The sequence below is a fragment of the Lytechinus variegatus genome, chromosome 2, assembly GCF_018143015.1.
Source record: "Lytechinus variegatus isolate NC3 chromosome 2, Lvar_3.0, whole genome shotgun sequence".
Lineage (NCBI taxonomy): Eukaryota > Metazoa > Echinodermata > Echinoidea > Temnopleuroida > Toxopneustidae > Lytechinus > Lytechinus variegatus.
This window is the reverse complement of record NC_054741.1, coordinates 8917092-8933506: the sequence shown is the minus strand read 5'-3', so window position 1 is coordinate 8933506 and position 16415 is coordinate 8917092. Positions and strand designations below refer to the sequence as shown.

The following is a 16415-nucleotide window of genomic DNA, read 5'->3' as shown; positions in this document are numbered from 1 at the left end:
AAGGAAAATTTCACGATATATACCTTTGAACATACATCGCAGGCATGGTCTCCATTTACCCACGCGGACTGTCCGCATGTTGCTCTGCCGGCAAGGTGCATAGCGAAACTCTATTATAGTTAACCTTTTGTATATGGTCAATGTCTTCCATTTCGTTAAAAAACATTGAATATGTAGTCCAAGAAGATATATTCTGTCAGAAAGAAAGTCTTTATACTTTCAACAAAATTAATTCACCCTTTTTACCCACTTGGCAATTTTTTTTTTCTAAAATCACGAGTACAGTACATCATAATATTTGAATCGTATTTGGGGGATAACGGAACTCTGGCAAGGTATTATAGACGTTCAAACAATTATGACACAAACTGTAGACACGCGGTCATCACGGAGATTCTAAGGTGCAACTCATCATGATTATCCCCGGAATATTAGTACTTGTAAGTAGTTAATCATTATATTGTCCAATGTGGAAGATACACAGATTAAGGTGTTACACCTTGGTAGCAGACGAGGCCGAACCCGACCACGTTAGTTTTTCTCTCTCCGCGTCTTTCGAATCTTCACTCGTCCTACCCATTCCCGTAGATTTTGTACCTGGGTTACTAGTACTCCCTCCTACCGACTTGGTATCAAGGAATCTCTTTCTCCAGAGTTCCCTGACACGGCCATTGGCGGCGAAGAAGACAAAAACGAAAATTCCCTGCAGAGCGCTGGTTATGATGAAGATTGTCCAAACAGCAGCGACCTTTGCAAAGGCACCTATGAAACCAAATGACCATCCAAAGCCTAGCAGGCAAGATATCTGAAAGTTTAAAGAGGAATGACATCAGATTGAAAATTGATAGGGAGTTTAGATTTGGAAGTGAAGAAACAGAAAAGTGTAATGTAACCACGAAAATCTTCATTTGTGTATGGGTGTGTGTTTGTGTGTGAGGGTGCGTGTATCGGGGGCCGAGTGGTCTAAGGCGCCTGGCTATTATGGAAAGTCCGGGGTTCGATTCCCGGCAGCGGCACCTATGCCCGTGAGCAAGGCATTTAATCTACAATGCTATTTTATCCTGCTTTCAAATAAATCGAAATGCTATATGCATATAATAATGGCCGGGTAACTACGTGTGCACTTGTTCGAAAAAAGTATCGGTGCATGTGTATATTGGTGTGGGTGTTTACAGGAATGTATGGTCATTCAAGAAAGTCATATAATCCTGTCTCTGGCGGACCGTGACCCGAGAAGACAAAGCATTGGAGGGGCACAGTATTGTTCACAAACAATACAGTGCCCCTCCAATGCTTTGTCTCCTCGGGTCACGGTCCGCCACTGTGGGTTTGTTACAAGAATTCTAAGCATTGTCACTCGACTACTCTTGCCTATTATCAAATATCGACGAACTTTGATCCAATTTTTTTTTATATCCACACTTTATTGCTGGAAATGAAATCTGAAATAAAAACACTCCAAAAAATATGTTTGCCCATCAATTGATCGTGGGCCCGGCAGTCACTGTGCAGTGCCAAACATAAGCGTAATAATCAATTAATCTTAGCGAAGGTTTAAATCATCGCTTCTTGCTCTGTTCGGTGTGATTTTTTTATGACTTCAGAGTACAAAATAACAAAAATTCTAATTCATTTGGACAAGTTTAATGTTTGCAGCACACTTTCTGACCGCTGTTTCTCCCGGTGTAACGTTTTCAACGATTTTTTTTTTTTGGGGGGGTTAACGTTTGATAATTTGAAATGAATAATATTTTGAACAAACCTTGAAGTGGACTAAGAGTTCTTGGAAGAGTTGCATTCTTCGCTCTCGGGCACTTTTGTGGAGTACACTAGAATCACGTTTGCTCTTGTGAACACCGTAAGCAGTTAACAAGAAGAGAACGACGTTGAGAAGAAAGCTAACGGCAACCGGTACCAAGAAGGTCAACACGATACCCTTCGCTTGGTAGATCCAGCAAGATGATCCGATCTTGCCGTACCGGAACATCGATGAGTTCTGACTCTGGATGATCAGACATGGAACGATGATGATGAGAGGAAGACTCCAACCAATGGTAAGGTAAACAGTCATCCGTCTTGTCTCTCTGTGTCTCTTTGGTAAAAAGGACGAAGATGCAAAGTGACGAACAAGATCCCACGCCAAGATGTTCGTCCAAGTGAAAACCGCAAGAAGACAGTAATGTGTTACAATCGCTGCTCCTGAGCACACGGCGACTGAGAAGGCTATCATATTGGGAGCGACAAACTGAAGCATCACCTTGTGGGGAAAGACAAAAATGGAATCAAAAGGTCACTTTTACAACTGACAAACTGTCACATTAAACAAAAGTGACAGCGAAATAGCTTTGATGGTTTAAACAAGGATATTTTTCCGTAATTATTGATACCCGCAATGTACAGAATTTTATCGACCTGAGTTGTGTTCACATTTAATCTCAGTTTGAAATGCAACTGGAAAACAAGAATTTCAAATAATACCTTGAATGTTACATATTTGTAAATTTCCCTTTGGTTCATATCACTTCTAGAGAAAATAAAATCAGTCAATTGTATGCATATTGTATGATATTCCGCAAAAAATAAATCTTATCCTAAGTTAAAAAGTAATCTTCAGGTAATACTTCAGGATTCGAATGGAGGGAGGGTAACACGATAACACATGTTCAGGTACCAAATACTAACCTGACCAACAAGGAGGGCCGAAACAAAGTTCATGATGGCAACACCTTGGAGGTTCCTCAGTTCCTTAAATATTCCGTAGGTGATTAACGTTGCCAGGAGACAGATGGAGGACAGTGTGAATAATATAATATTCAAAATATACTGGCCCTTGGTATACGCGAACATGCTGATGGGTTCTGGAGGGTCGGGTCCAGTCCAGCATAGGCGGACAGAGCCATTCCTGTAACGGACATAGCTCTCTGGTGGAAAGAAGGTTTCCTGGTAGATCTGAAGAGTAACAAGAATATTGAGTGATACAGGAACACATTGCTGCAAAATATCAATGAATTTCATATATCATTTGGTGCAATGGAATAAGATCGGTTTTCAGACTATTCGATTTTCCAACCATTACTTTGAATTTACAAAAAAAAAAATATCGAATTCCTGATAGAGTAATCCCCAATTAACTCTTAAATGAAATGAGTGTAAACGCAAATGAGAGAAGAAAGAAACATACCACGTATGTAACATTGTCTTTCTCAGTTTCAGTGAGAAGAGAAGTTTGAACAATGATGTACGCGCAAGTGTCGACGTCAATAATCTGCCCGTAAATTGTGAATAATTGTTCTTTCGTGAACTTCCACTCTTTTGAAAGACGCCTGTAATAGGTGTCATTTTCCCATCTCAATGGCATCACAAACGTGGTCTGGTTATACAAAATATAAATTGTTCCATTGATGATCACAGGTTCAAAGAGGTTAATGTCGTCAGAAATCCAGGTTAAATTGGAATCATTGCGAGTAAATAAATTCCGTTCAATGTCACAGGTTTCATCAATTATGATGAGGTTGTCCTGACAGCATTTATTCCACTTCTCATCAAGTTTGCTCTCTGTGAAGTTTTCCAGTTGGGTCTTCTGTGCCAGGTTCTTGGCCGAAAACTCCATGTAGCTTATTTTACCGAAGCCGGAATCTGATATTTCTAGGTTGTAGATAGTTTCATTGGGATTGTTTCTGTATGCCTGGATCTTTAGAAGCTCGAAACCATCAAAGCACTGCAAGGACCCGTTGGTGATGATGCCGAGGTTTATTTGTCTGTTGGTGCAATCAGGCCAAGACGTGACTTCCGGAACACATTCAGTACCAGACAACCGAAGACCATTCATGCATTGAAGTTGTGGGTAGAAGTACGAAATTTGAAATACAGGAGCGATATAATCACGTGATGTAAGAATAAGTTGGCCCGTTGTAATGTGTTCACAATTGCTAATAAGGCTGGAACGGTTTTTAACAGTCATTCCGTTACATTCTGCACATTCGACGTTTTTGTAAATACTACCATTTATCATTACTCTTGCTGTTTCGTTCCAACAGGCCACCTCTGTCCCTGTTTCTGATTCACAGTGAGATATGATATCTGGTACACACCACCGAACAGGTGGAGGGGAACTTCCATTAACTAAAAATGGTCTCTGCCCACAAAGATGGAACTCTTCTCTGTTGTCCAAACAAGGTGTAAACATGATATAAGGGGTGAGTTCCGATGGGTCCACACCGTGACAGAGGGCGCAATGCCTGTTGCGGTAGAAGATATCTTGATAGTCAAAGAAGACCGTGTCATTCGCCATTGGGTTCTCACATCTCTCTACCAAGTCTTGATCTATCCCAGCAGAAGATGGACACTTGTCTACCACAAGGAAATTGTTGAGGCAAGCCGACTTTCTTTCAATACCAAGCGTGAAAGTGGTACAACTCCAGTATTGCAGCTCTGGCTTCAGCATGCCATCTGTTGCCATGACAGATGCATTTTCATTCGTAAAGCCGTAACAACAATCATCAAAATGTTCGCATTCGATATCACAATAGCAGTAAAATCCAGGAGAAAAGCTTGAGTTTGTGTCACATTGGTCGATCAGTACTGAATACGAAAAGCAGTTATCTGCATAGTGAAAGAAAAGTACAAATAAGATATTGAATACGTCTGTTCTTGTTTCTGCAAAACCGATGCAGATTCGACACGATGCTGTTAATAATGACGTTGTAAAACAGGTTTGGTATTTCCAGTCTGAGAAAGTTATCAAAGAAATAAAAATAAACTGAAAAGCATTATTGATACCATGCTGTGCAAGAGCTTTAAAAGAGTTATCTTGCTTTAGTTTGTCTAATAACATAACTACGCCGCGATCGCAGCAGGTGAGGTTGAAAAAGAAGAACCATAATCTTGGGTTCGTTTCGTAATGAGTTACAACTGTAACAACCAGGGTCCAGTATTTGCCATTAACACGGCTCAGCAGACAATCACAATCAAGGTTTTCATTTATTTTACAATAATGGCGAATTTACAATAGCTATGAGTCTTTACATGAAAATTGGAGAGGTTTTCACAGGAAAGCAATGTCATGAAAAAATTGTATGTTGATAGGCCTATACAGCGTTCATTAGAGATGTGTTTCTGAGATTGTTTAGAGACATAAAATCACACCCTTTTGCATATACTACAATCTCAAGCATGGGCTTTATTTTAGCACCGGTGCGTGAGTGAGGGTGGGTGTGTGTGTGTGTACGCTCGCGAGCGAGAAGGGGGGGGGGGGGGCTCTCAACCCTCTCAATACTTGAATGACGCCCGGTGAGTCGATTTTAAATCGATTAAGATGGGACGGTAAATCAAATTCCTTGAATGTTAATTTTTTAATGTTTTATCTAGGTTTGAATGAATGTAATTGATAATTATGTAGATAGCTAGGGCCTGCGCCTGACACTTAACTAAAAGGGAAAATAAGCCCATAGGCAATTGAGAAAATCGCGCAAGGCATGAAAATAATTAAGTATATATTTTTTCTTCCAATATGCCTGCATGCTTTCATGCTACAGATTAATTTCTGCGTTTTATTTTCCAAGTCAAGTCAGCATCAGTAACATGCACTTACCGTCTGGACAAATCGTGATTTCTGAAGTGAATCCATCATATGAATCTGGAAAAATAAAACAGAAAAAAGGAGCTGAATGTTCTGATCATCCTATATTATCCTTCTCCACCATGTAAAGGTTACATTTTTCAAGTAATTCTTGACAGATCAACATGTGCGCAGTCAAACTTTTGCTTAAAATATTTAAATTTTTAGATGAAGACTCTCGATTCTACGAGCAACATAAAATTAGTCAAACAGACAAAGCGTATAACCAGGAAACATCATTAGTGGTCAAAGTATTTTTTTCGTTCTTTCCTACTTATCTTTGCCAGACATATTGTCAGGAATATAGTATATTAATCCCCCTTTTTTGGTTTGTCTGTAGTTTTAGGGGTGTATATTATGGTTATTTCTTTTCCTTGTAACTTCCATTATCAACTAGCCCCACTGGATTTTAAAGCCGTTAAAACATTCAGGTTTCTACTTTAGAATTAAGATATAAAGTTATATTTAAATGTAGTTGTTGTTTTTCTAACCTCATGATCATTAACGATAAACATACACAATCATCTCCGTAGATAATAATGAAGAATTGATCCAATTATATCTAATAAAATGAACACTCTGTTCTCGTGATAATGATCAGGATTGTCCTAAAAAATCGTTAATTTTTCTATTCCGGTCCGAATTTTCAAAGAAACTCTTTCTTATTTCAACCTCTCAAGTTTGTGCAGAGGGAACAGATGTACCAATAAAAATGATCCATTGCCATTCTCAATCATTTGGACTACAATAATCATTTAGAATTTCATTAGTTGGTCAAACCATCATTGGGCATTTCTTTTATTTATCCAGTGTGATGAAAATTTTGCCCATTCTAAAGTAATTATTGCTTATTTTTTAACCTTACTGGGCAATAATGCTTCCCGCATTGTGTAATCTGCCCCAAATTGGTTGGACACATAATTACCCTCGTGGTGGTAATGTTACACAACATTTGGTTTACAGTATACGACCCATTCAAACATTGACTTAAGCATATAATTGTGATTACAACTCACCATCGTAATAATGCATTTATGTTTGTTAAAAGAAGAAGAAGAAGAAAAAGATGAAGAAGATGAAGAAGAAGAAGGAGAAGAAGAAGAAGAAGAAGAAGAAAAGAAAGGAGGAAGGAAGAAGAAAAGTTATGGACACAGCCGATCCTTGACCTGTCAATTATGGTCAATCATTCCAGACATAATAAAGCAATATCCTTCACGTGCATGCCGGATTTTCAGATCTAATAGACATAACATTACACAAGTCAGTGGCGGATCCAGAGGAGGGCGCCCCCCCCCCCTATTTTCGCCGGATTTTATTATTTTTTTTGATGGTTATATTTACTGGATTGGTACAATGTAGTCAATTTCAAGGGCTAGATCTAGTCAAAACTATATTTTAACTTACGCTCATGGCCTTTGTGTTCGCACAAATGCACCTCTGTCATACTGTATTGCAATATGTAAATTCCGGAATTCCAGGGCGCGCAAGTCGATTGGTTGGAAAGTTGCACCACTTGTAATCGGGAGTTGCAGTGCAGTGACCAGTGTGAAGATGTTGGATTGGATATCATTTTTCCCCGAAATTTTGTGTTTTTTGTAACATGCGTTTGTCCGTCTTTATGGCAAATACATGTAAATTGTAAGTAACAGATCGCGAGAGAAAGTGTCAACGATGCGAATGATAATGTCTATCCCCGAGATTATTCTTCACTCAAAGATGAAGCCCTATATCGGGCGCCACGTGCGCAGCATTATCATTCTGCCTTGGTCATGTACATTTTCACTGAAATGTATAGGTCAGACATATTTGTATTTAATGTAAACTAACTTTTACACTTTCTGGTAGATTCAGAGGCATATTATCCAGGGCGCCCCAACTAATAAGTTTCGCCGAAGCAATCATTCCAACGAATTATCAAGGAGCAAAATTGTATTAATGATGAGAATCCCCTTAAGAAGCATTATATTACTTTGAGGTTGTGCAGAATGACTGGATTATTGAAGATGATTTGAAAATAATACGAGGGAAAAGGTTGATTACCAGAAGATGATGTCGTTTTTTTCTGTAGTTTGTAACAATTTACTGTGCATTTTGGGGAAAAAAGAACCGAATTTTATGCATGTTGCCATACGACTAAACAATTCTCGTTTGAAACACACAATGTAAATACACAAATGACAATAAACAGAATGGATTATTCGGAACTTATCGATTACAAGTCTCAGTTTCGTATCATTTAAATTTGACGTTTCAATCACACGATGCAAGCAAGTGAAGAGCCTTTGCCAAATGTATGTTTTGAATGACCGCTTATACGGTGTGTGACTGGAAACCAGCTCCTAAATGAGTCAGTATGTGTCTTTTATTCATGAAGTTACAGTGATTTAAGTGTGCATTTTTCTTCTAAAGGTGCTCTCAAAATACGACTTTTGGACATGATTTTTTGAAAAAGTCCTTGCCGTGGGAGGGGGTATCCCCCCTCCCCCGCTCGGTCGCTTCGCTCCCTCGCCGCTGGCGCCCCCCCCCCCATTTCAAAATCCTGGATCCGCCCCTGCAAGTGAAACCATTTATGTAAACCATGAGATTTGCCCAATACATGCATAGTTTTAACCAATCAGAACACAGGAAACTATTATATAGGCCTACATCTATCCGTCTGACCCAAGCTTGTTTAGTCGCATGGTTGTATAGTAAGCGGGCCAAACTGCCATTTTCCTTCCAAATACACTGTACATCCATGCAAGACCAGCCAATTATATTTATAGCCAATCAGATCACAAGACAGGGACCTGGGAACGATTTTTTCAGTGGGGGTGCTGAAATCTCTCCTCAAAGGTGGAGGGGGGGGGAGGATGGAACACAATTGAGTTTTCCATAATTACACACACACCTCTAAGGACACCACACACACCCAGCCCCCCCCCCCATATATATGTACATACATATAAATGACAGTCACTTCTTAGCTTTTTTTATAAAAGAACATAGATATATAATTAGAGCGCGGAGCGCAAGCTATTTTTTTTTGGGGGGATTCATGTATTTTGTCCTGAACAAATTGAACATTTTGAGCAATGTTTGTGGTCCTAAACAACATGCATATGTAACAAATAATAACTGCGAAAGTGATCAGTGCGAGCAGATATATTTTGTATACGTTCTGATAGAAAGGAAAGTGGTATAAGGACTGTTTGCAGTTACCCATTAAGACGATACATATATCAACAACCAAATAATGCAAGCGCGAAGCGCGAGCTGAAATTTTGACATTCAGACCTAAATACTGGACATTCTAAGCACTTTTCTAATAATGAAGAGGATAAGTATATAACTATACAATTGATGCGAGCGCGAAGCGCGAGCGGAAATAAAAATGAGATTTCAGACCTAAATACGGGACATCTTAAGCACTTTTTAAATTACGAACAGGGTAGGTATATAACTATACAATTGATGCGAGCGCGAAGCGCGAGCTGAAAATTTTGACATTCAGATCTAAATACAGGACATTCTAAGCACTTTTCTCATAATGAAGAGGATAGGTATATAACTATACAATTGATGCGAGCGCAAAGCGCGAGCGGAAATAAAAATGAGATATCAGACCTAAAAACGGGACATCTTAAGCACTTTTTAAATTATGAACAGGATAGGTATATAACTATACAATTGCGCGAGCGGAAACAAAATTGAGATTTCAGATAAAAAAAAAACATTCAAAGCACTTTTCTAATAATGAAGAGGATAGGTATACAACTTTAAAATTGATGCGAGTGCGAAGCGCGAGCGGAAACAAAATTGAGATTTCAACAAAAAAAAATGAGACATTCTAAGCACTTTTCTAATAATGAAGAGGATAGGTATATAATAATACAATTGATGCAAGCGTGAAGCGCGAGCTGAAATAAAAATGAGATTTCAGACCTAAAAACAGGACATCTTAAGCACTTTTCTAATCATGAACAGAATAGGTATATAACTATACAATTGATGCGAGCGCGAAGCGCGAGCGGAAACAAAATTGAGATTTCAGACCTATAATTGGGACATTCTATTTATGTTTTGTAAATCAAGAAAATGATGGGTAATAATGTGAGCGTGAAGCGCGAGCAGAACATTTTTGATATTTGACCAGATAAAGAAAAATCAGATGATAATAAGAATAAAGATTTGATCAAAATCTGACAAAGAATATAAAAATTATTGCATTTTAAAGATTAGCATTACTCCGGTGAAACAGTTTTAAGCATGTCTTCATTAATATTCAACGAGCAAACTGATGATGTCATATCCCCACTTGTTCTTTTGTATTTTTTTTTTAAATATTTTCCCTTCAAGAACCAAAAACAGTTGAATTGACAACTGATTTAGTCTATTAGATATTCTTTTCTGCAACTCATTATATGGGAGAGATATCATTCACACTGGTATGAAAAATGAAACGATTTTTTTTTTCACAACACAATAAACATGATAGTGGGGATGTGACATGTTCAACCCACATAGGCAGAAATCCCAGAGGGGACAGGGGGACGTGCCCCCCTACCAAAAATACATTACTTCACAATCGAAATAACACCTTTTGGACTAAGTGATCTTACATTTTGGGTGAAAAACTTTTTTTTTTCTTTTTTTTTTGCTTGTCATATTTTCCAGGCCCTGGTCCCCTTATCTTTGTGGACAGATTTCCGCACATGTCAACCCACCTATTAAATATTCATGACAACATGCATATCACCATTTTCATAAAATATTGCTAAACTTTAGAATTATATACTAGTAACTTAAATTAGATTTTCATAAAATTTTATTTGATATAAATATTTTCAGCCCAGAGTAGCCCCAAACAAGCTGCGTATAAAACATGCGTGTGTGTGTTTAAAGTTAGACCTAGTATCTGGGCAGTGTAAATACATTTTTTATTATAAAAATCAATAATGCGAGCGCGAAGCGCGAGCAGAAAATATTTATTATTCCGATCTGAAAAAGGATGAATTTAAGCACTATTTAAGCTTTGTGTCGGATAATTCTGAAGGGGGGGTGGGTTCTACAAAACGTGGTTCATTTTCATTACATTTCTGTCATTTATCAAATTACCACTAGATTTCCAGGAGGTGCTGCCTATGGAAAATAACACATGCAGAATCCCCAAAATTTTGGTGCTTCACCCCCAGCACCCCCGCTTCCCAGCGCCATGGGCAGGGCGAAAAAGACTGAAATTTGATTTCTATTGTCTGACTTGTAATTGTTAATACAAAACACGGGCGGTCGAGCGCATGTCCTCACTTAGAAGTTTCAAGTCAGCCACACCTATGTCCCTCCCTGCTATCGAGTAGTGTGTAAACTATGGATATCACGTATCGCGCGCCACTACGTCTGTATCGGAGTGCCGAGCGTGATTGAATCGCGTCATAGAAGGGATGTTATTGGAGTATGTGAAAGACTATGTAAATAATTTGCAATTGTCGGATGTGATAATTATGTACATCATAACATAAATGAAAAAAACACAAAGGGAACCTGATTTCGTGGGGGTGCTGCCTATGGGAAATAATACACGCAGCACCCCCAGGAAAATTTATGGGGGTGCTTCAGCACCCCCGCTTCCCAGGTCCCTGGTGTCACATGAAACTATACATCTAACCATCCCTTATTACATGAAATCATAAATGTTTCATTATGTCATACATTGTGTAAATGAGCGCTGTGTATCAGTTATGATGAAATCAGTTTAGGTAATAAATAACTAATGAACTTAATCAGTTGTCAATCCAATTGTTTTAGTTCTTGGTAGAAATATTTTGAATAAACCTAATGTCATACAATAAAATACAAAAGAACAAATCAATATTCATAAAGAAGTGCCAAGAACTTTTTCACCGGAATAATGCAAATCTGTAAAATTCAATAACTTTGTTATTTGTTATCCGATTTTGATCAAATTTTCAGCATTTTGCTTTGTTAATTTTACCAAGGTCCATGATTTTACTCCATTTCTTGAGATATAAATATATCCAGCCTGGACCACCCATTTAATGTAAAGAAAAATATTCGACATAGCCTTCTACATGTCTAATATTACACAGCGCGCCATCTACTCCTGCAAGCATGGTATACACTCGTCTTTTTTTGTGATGAATATAAGGTATAACGACAATGAAAAAGATAGGACAATAATAAAGAAAGGTTTCCCGTTCCACTAACTCATTATTATTAACAATTGATGGAATTTTCTGAAATCGTGGCATTTAGAAGTTCCTGACAGAACAATGGATTTTCCATCGTAATACGTTCAGTCATAGAGCTGTAATAGCTCTATGGTTTAGTCTATTAGGACCCTAGGAACGATTTTTAAATAGAAATTGAATTGAATTATTCAAACGAATTGAATTGAATTGAATTTATTCAAACCAGTCAAAAAAGTACAAAGTACAAAAAAGTACAAAAGTACAAACAAAATAAAATGGTTACATTACAAAGAACTGATGAAAATGACAGGTTTGGGACCCCAAAGAAGCACAGCTTGTAGGGGCCCCTGCATATGATATTTTACTTAAACATAGAACTATGAGAAAAAAAATGATAAAAATTACAAGGTATTTAAAGATCACAACAGGAACATAACCCATACGCAAGCATTCGCTCACTCACACAGACAAACACACCCATTCACACTCCAAACATGTCACCCCCAGGTGCAACTAACAACTATAGTCTTAAATTTATCAAGTAGATATTTATGACATAATTTCCTTAACCGAGACAGGGTCAGGCGCGTACGCAAGGGGGGGGGGGTTAGGGGGTTCAATACCCCTTTTTTTTTTTTTTTTTTTGCTTGTCTCCCCAGAGGTCGGTCTGGTCAAGGAGTTATCGGGCAAGCGCCTGATAACTCCTTGGTCTGGTTACGGACAGTTCCCCTACCCAATAATGTATATGACAGCAATAATGAACAGAATCTCATGTTTCCGACGAAAAACACAGAAAAATTTCCGCTCGCTTCGCTCGCTCCATTTTATTATATCTTTTATTTCCGCATGTCGCCGACATGATCACGGTATCGCCATTAACAAGGCCATACATGATTATCATGATGTATACTTATGAATACAAGTGAACCAAGACAAAGACATACGTTTTCTTACAAAATATGTTTTACCAATATGAAAACCAAAATGACGGAAAACGCTAAAATGTCGGTTAGCTCGCTCCGCTCGCTCGTAATAATTTATGAAATTCCATAAGTATCTAGTCTCCTGTTCAAGGCCGTATTATGAGTGTTACGAATAGAAGGACATGTAGAATCGACTAATACTTGATTTACTAACAAACTATTGACAAGAAATGTATGTTTTGACGGGAAAACGCGAAAATTTCGGCTCGCTCACTCCGCTCGCTCGTAATCATTTATGAAATTTCTTAAGTTTCTAGTCTCTTGATCAAGGCCATATCATGAGACTTACGAGCAGAAGGACATGTGTCATCAACTAATATGTAATCATTACCAACAAGCTATTGAGAAGAATTGTATGTTTTGACGGAAAAACGCAAACATTTCGGCTCGCTCGTAATTATTCATGACATTTCTCAAGTTTCTAGTGTTCTGATCAAGGCCATATCATGAGTGCTACGATCCGAAGGACATGTAGCATCGACTATGATACCAACAAACTATTGACAAAAAGGTTATGTTTTCAACGCAAAAACGAGAACATTTCTGCTCGCTCGCGGGTCATGACCGCACTGTTACATACCCCATCCCCACTTAAATGTTATTGTCTTATTTGCAGCGCTGAAAAAAAAAAAAAATAAAAAAATAATCACCTCCCCCCCCGCTCATCACTTTTTAGAGACTGACTGGGCGGGAGATTTAAAAAAAAATCAGCTCGAACCCCCCCCCTTTCAAAAATCCTGCGTACGCGCCTGGACAGGGTACTGCTATTTCTTATATCAGCAGGACACATATTCCATTCTTTAACACAATTTGTTCTGAATGATTTCAACGTAGCATTAATTCTAGCAAAGGGTTGGTGAATAAGGAGGTGCAAGATCTAAAGTACAATCATATCCGGGAATCATATCAAGGCTTTGGTTTCTGAAGTAATGTGCACGATATAAGCCTACATCCCCGGGGGGGGGGGCACTTACATTGACGAGTGGATACCATGCGCGACCAAAAAAACACGTAAAAAGGATGTCCTTTTCACGATAGGGCACGTTACGTACGTAACGTGATAAGGGTGTCAAAAGCACAAAAATAATGAAAAAAGGGTATCTATTTCTCTAGGAAAATTACGTGTTTAGGGTCGAATTTGCGGGGATGATAAAACAAAATCAAAATGTTTTATAAAGGATGTCCTTTTTGCCCCAACACTTCGTGTTTAGAGTCCGATTTGCGCGAGGTGTAGAGGGTGGGGTCGTACTAAATCAAATAAGGTAAAGCCGACGACCGAAGGACCCGTAACAATAAAACATTCCTGTACTTGTTTAGGGGTTCATTTCAGGGAATATTTGCCAATACTTGTTAAGGGTAGGGTTTCACACGCCAATACTTGTCAAGGGGTGCATTTTCAGAATATGGAAATTACGTGTTTAGGGTGCTTTTCGAGACCCAATGGTCGCGCATTGTATCCACTCGTGAATGGAAGTGGCCCCCCGGGCTACATCCATAACACATACAGGGGCCGCGGAACCTGGGGGGGGGGGTTCAGGTGATTGTCGTCAGAAAAAAATTGTCAAGCAAGGTTACTGCTCCCGAATCTTCGTCACTTTGGAGCAATAACCCCGGGCAAATGTACGCATGCAGCACCCCCTGAAAATCTTGATGATGCTTCAGCATGCACACAGTACTACTCTTCCCGGAGGCGTGTTAGTTCATTATTATCAGCACTTGGTCAAATGTGCAGGTAATATCGAATTACTATTGACATCCATTGAATTATTATTTTTCTTTATTCAAAATGAAATCAGATCAAAAGAAATTCAATCTACTAAAATAAGGTAATGAGGTTTTCTGATGGATTGATATATTACTTATGACAACACTCCAGCATGTCTAGTATCCTTGACCTGATATACGTTATAAGAGTAACTTTTGGAATGTCATTTTCAAAACAATTTATTGAGAGCTGCGATACACTAGTCCTACAAAGAAACATGATCGAGATTCCAAGGTAAATCATTTTATTTTTTGTTGTCTTTCATTTCATATTTTCCACAGGAGAAATATAAAAGCAAGATTTTCTTTCGCTTTATTGATATTTTTATGACAATTAACAAGCAGGCCCTAAGGATTTGGTTTTTTTCTGATGCAGGATACATGAAATATGTCTACTTGTATAGCACACGTGGTTGGTGAACATTAATTTAGACTTTAGACTTTACATGCTTTTGGTAACTTCGAGAACTATATAGTGAACACAGTAACATCGGTCAACAAGCCATTTTCTATATTACGTAATAAATTATTCTGTCAACATGAAACAAGCTACAGAGGTGCATTCTACGTGAAGTAAAAGAAAGTGAGAGAATGGCCTGCAGAGGATTCAAAGAGTGTAGCCTTGGTGTAGCCTATATAAAATAAAGTAAAGTATAACACGTACCCCTGCACAGTTCAAAGAAAGAATTTCTTTAAATGGTCGCGGCTGCAAAGCGTGGAAACATATGAGCACTATATATTCAGGCCCATCGGGGGGGGGGGGGGTGCTGGCACACCCTTGAAATGTGAAAATATAATGATGCACCCTGTAGATACGCCTTTAATTGCACGCCCCGTAAATTGAGCGATGACCCTTTTTGCCATTTTTTTTTGGTGGGGGGAGGGGGTGAATTGTCCTTTATTTTGCTGATAACCGGTGTGTGTGCTTTGTCTGTCAATTTTTTCGGAACAATTTCCACCCCTATAAAGTCCGATTCTGGATCCGCGCCTATATAACCTTCGGTCAATCGCTTTCTAAATGCATCATAAATGATCCCCTACAAATTATAGGTAAACTCTACTTTGAAGAATGATCTGAAATAAGACCTAAAAGAAAAACGAGTGTGAAGGTAAATTGTATATCAAAATGAGAGTTAAGTCTTTCAAGGGGCAACTAGATAATTTGCTTTTACCTGCGTGGTGAAGGATTTAAGTTTATAGTTAATCCCGCAGCTAATATAATTATTTTGAATAGCATAAATGTCTCTACATATACTTTCACTCGATCATTATCTTTCTCTGTATTCCAATTTGTTCGCATATCGATACTACCCCCCCCCCCCTGCGCTTTTCCAAAGGAAAGGAATCGAGAACTTGATGACCCATAATTATTCCACTCAGTATTAATATGGTGTGGTACCAGATAGAAAAATAACCGGGAAACATGATTAACTCACCGGCGACACTCGTATCATCTGCTGCACTGCTCTCGTATGGATACTTGTTGCCACCTTCAAGGTCACAGTAGGAATAACAGAAACAATAGAATGGTAATGACTTCATCAAGAAGAGAAACAGTATGACGCGTAAGGTAGCCATCGTCATTCAATCATACTTATGCGTTGAAGAGGCTCATCGTTGCTATATACAGCGAGCTCTTATAACACTGCTTTGCGAGCGGTGACCGTGAGCTGTGCGTTTTTAACTCATTCTAGACTCTAGGTCAAATGCCCTAAGTATGATGCTGACTCTGCCGATAACAAAAAGTAAAACGATAATAGTAATAACGATGATAATATTGTTCACAAGACCGCAATCCAATGTAAACAAATAAGTTATAGGAACACTTGTGACATGAAAACACAATAATTATAGAGTGACTAA

At 38.5% G+C, this 16415-nt stretch overlaps 1 protein-coding gene across 1 annotated transcript; it reads right to left on the bottom strand.

Moving 5' to 3' along the window:
• Nucleotides 1-125: 125 nt before the first annotated feature.
• Nucleotides 126-16398, bottom strand: LOC121407241. Its single transcript, XM_041598208.1, has 6 exons — nucleotides 15989-16398; nucleotides 5591-5635; nucleotides 3182-4602; nucleotides 2683-2949; nucleotides 1763-2257; nucleotides 126-805 (listed from the first exon to the last, which is right to left on the bottom strand). Exons 1-6 carry the CDS (start codon nucleotides 16134-16136, stop codon nucleotides 494-496), a joined length of 2688 nt encoding a protein of 895 aa, XP_041454142.1. The 5' UTR covers nucleotides 16137-16398; the 3' UTR covers nucleotides 126-493.
• Between the last annotated feature and the right edge of the window lie 17 nt (nucleotides 16399-16415).

Bases quoted from the DNA above. Each gene is read 5' to 3' on its own strand.
- LOC121407241 (XM_041598208.1), bottom strand. From the start codon at position 16,136: ATGACGATGGCTACCTTACGCGTCATACTGTTTCTCTTCTTGATGAAG. The intron at 2,950-3,181 runs GTATGTTTCTTT...GTTACTCTTCAG, and splicing joins AAGACAATGTTACATACGTG to ATCTACCAGGAAACCTTCTT. The intron at 806-1,762 runs GTTTGTTCAAAA...TTAAACTTTCAG, and splicing joins AACTCTTAGTCCACTTCAAG to ATATCTTGCCTGCTAGGCTT.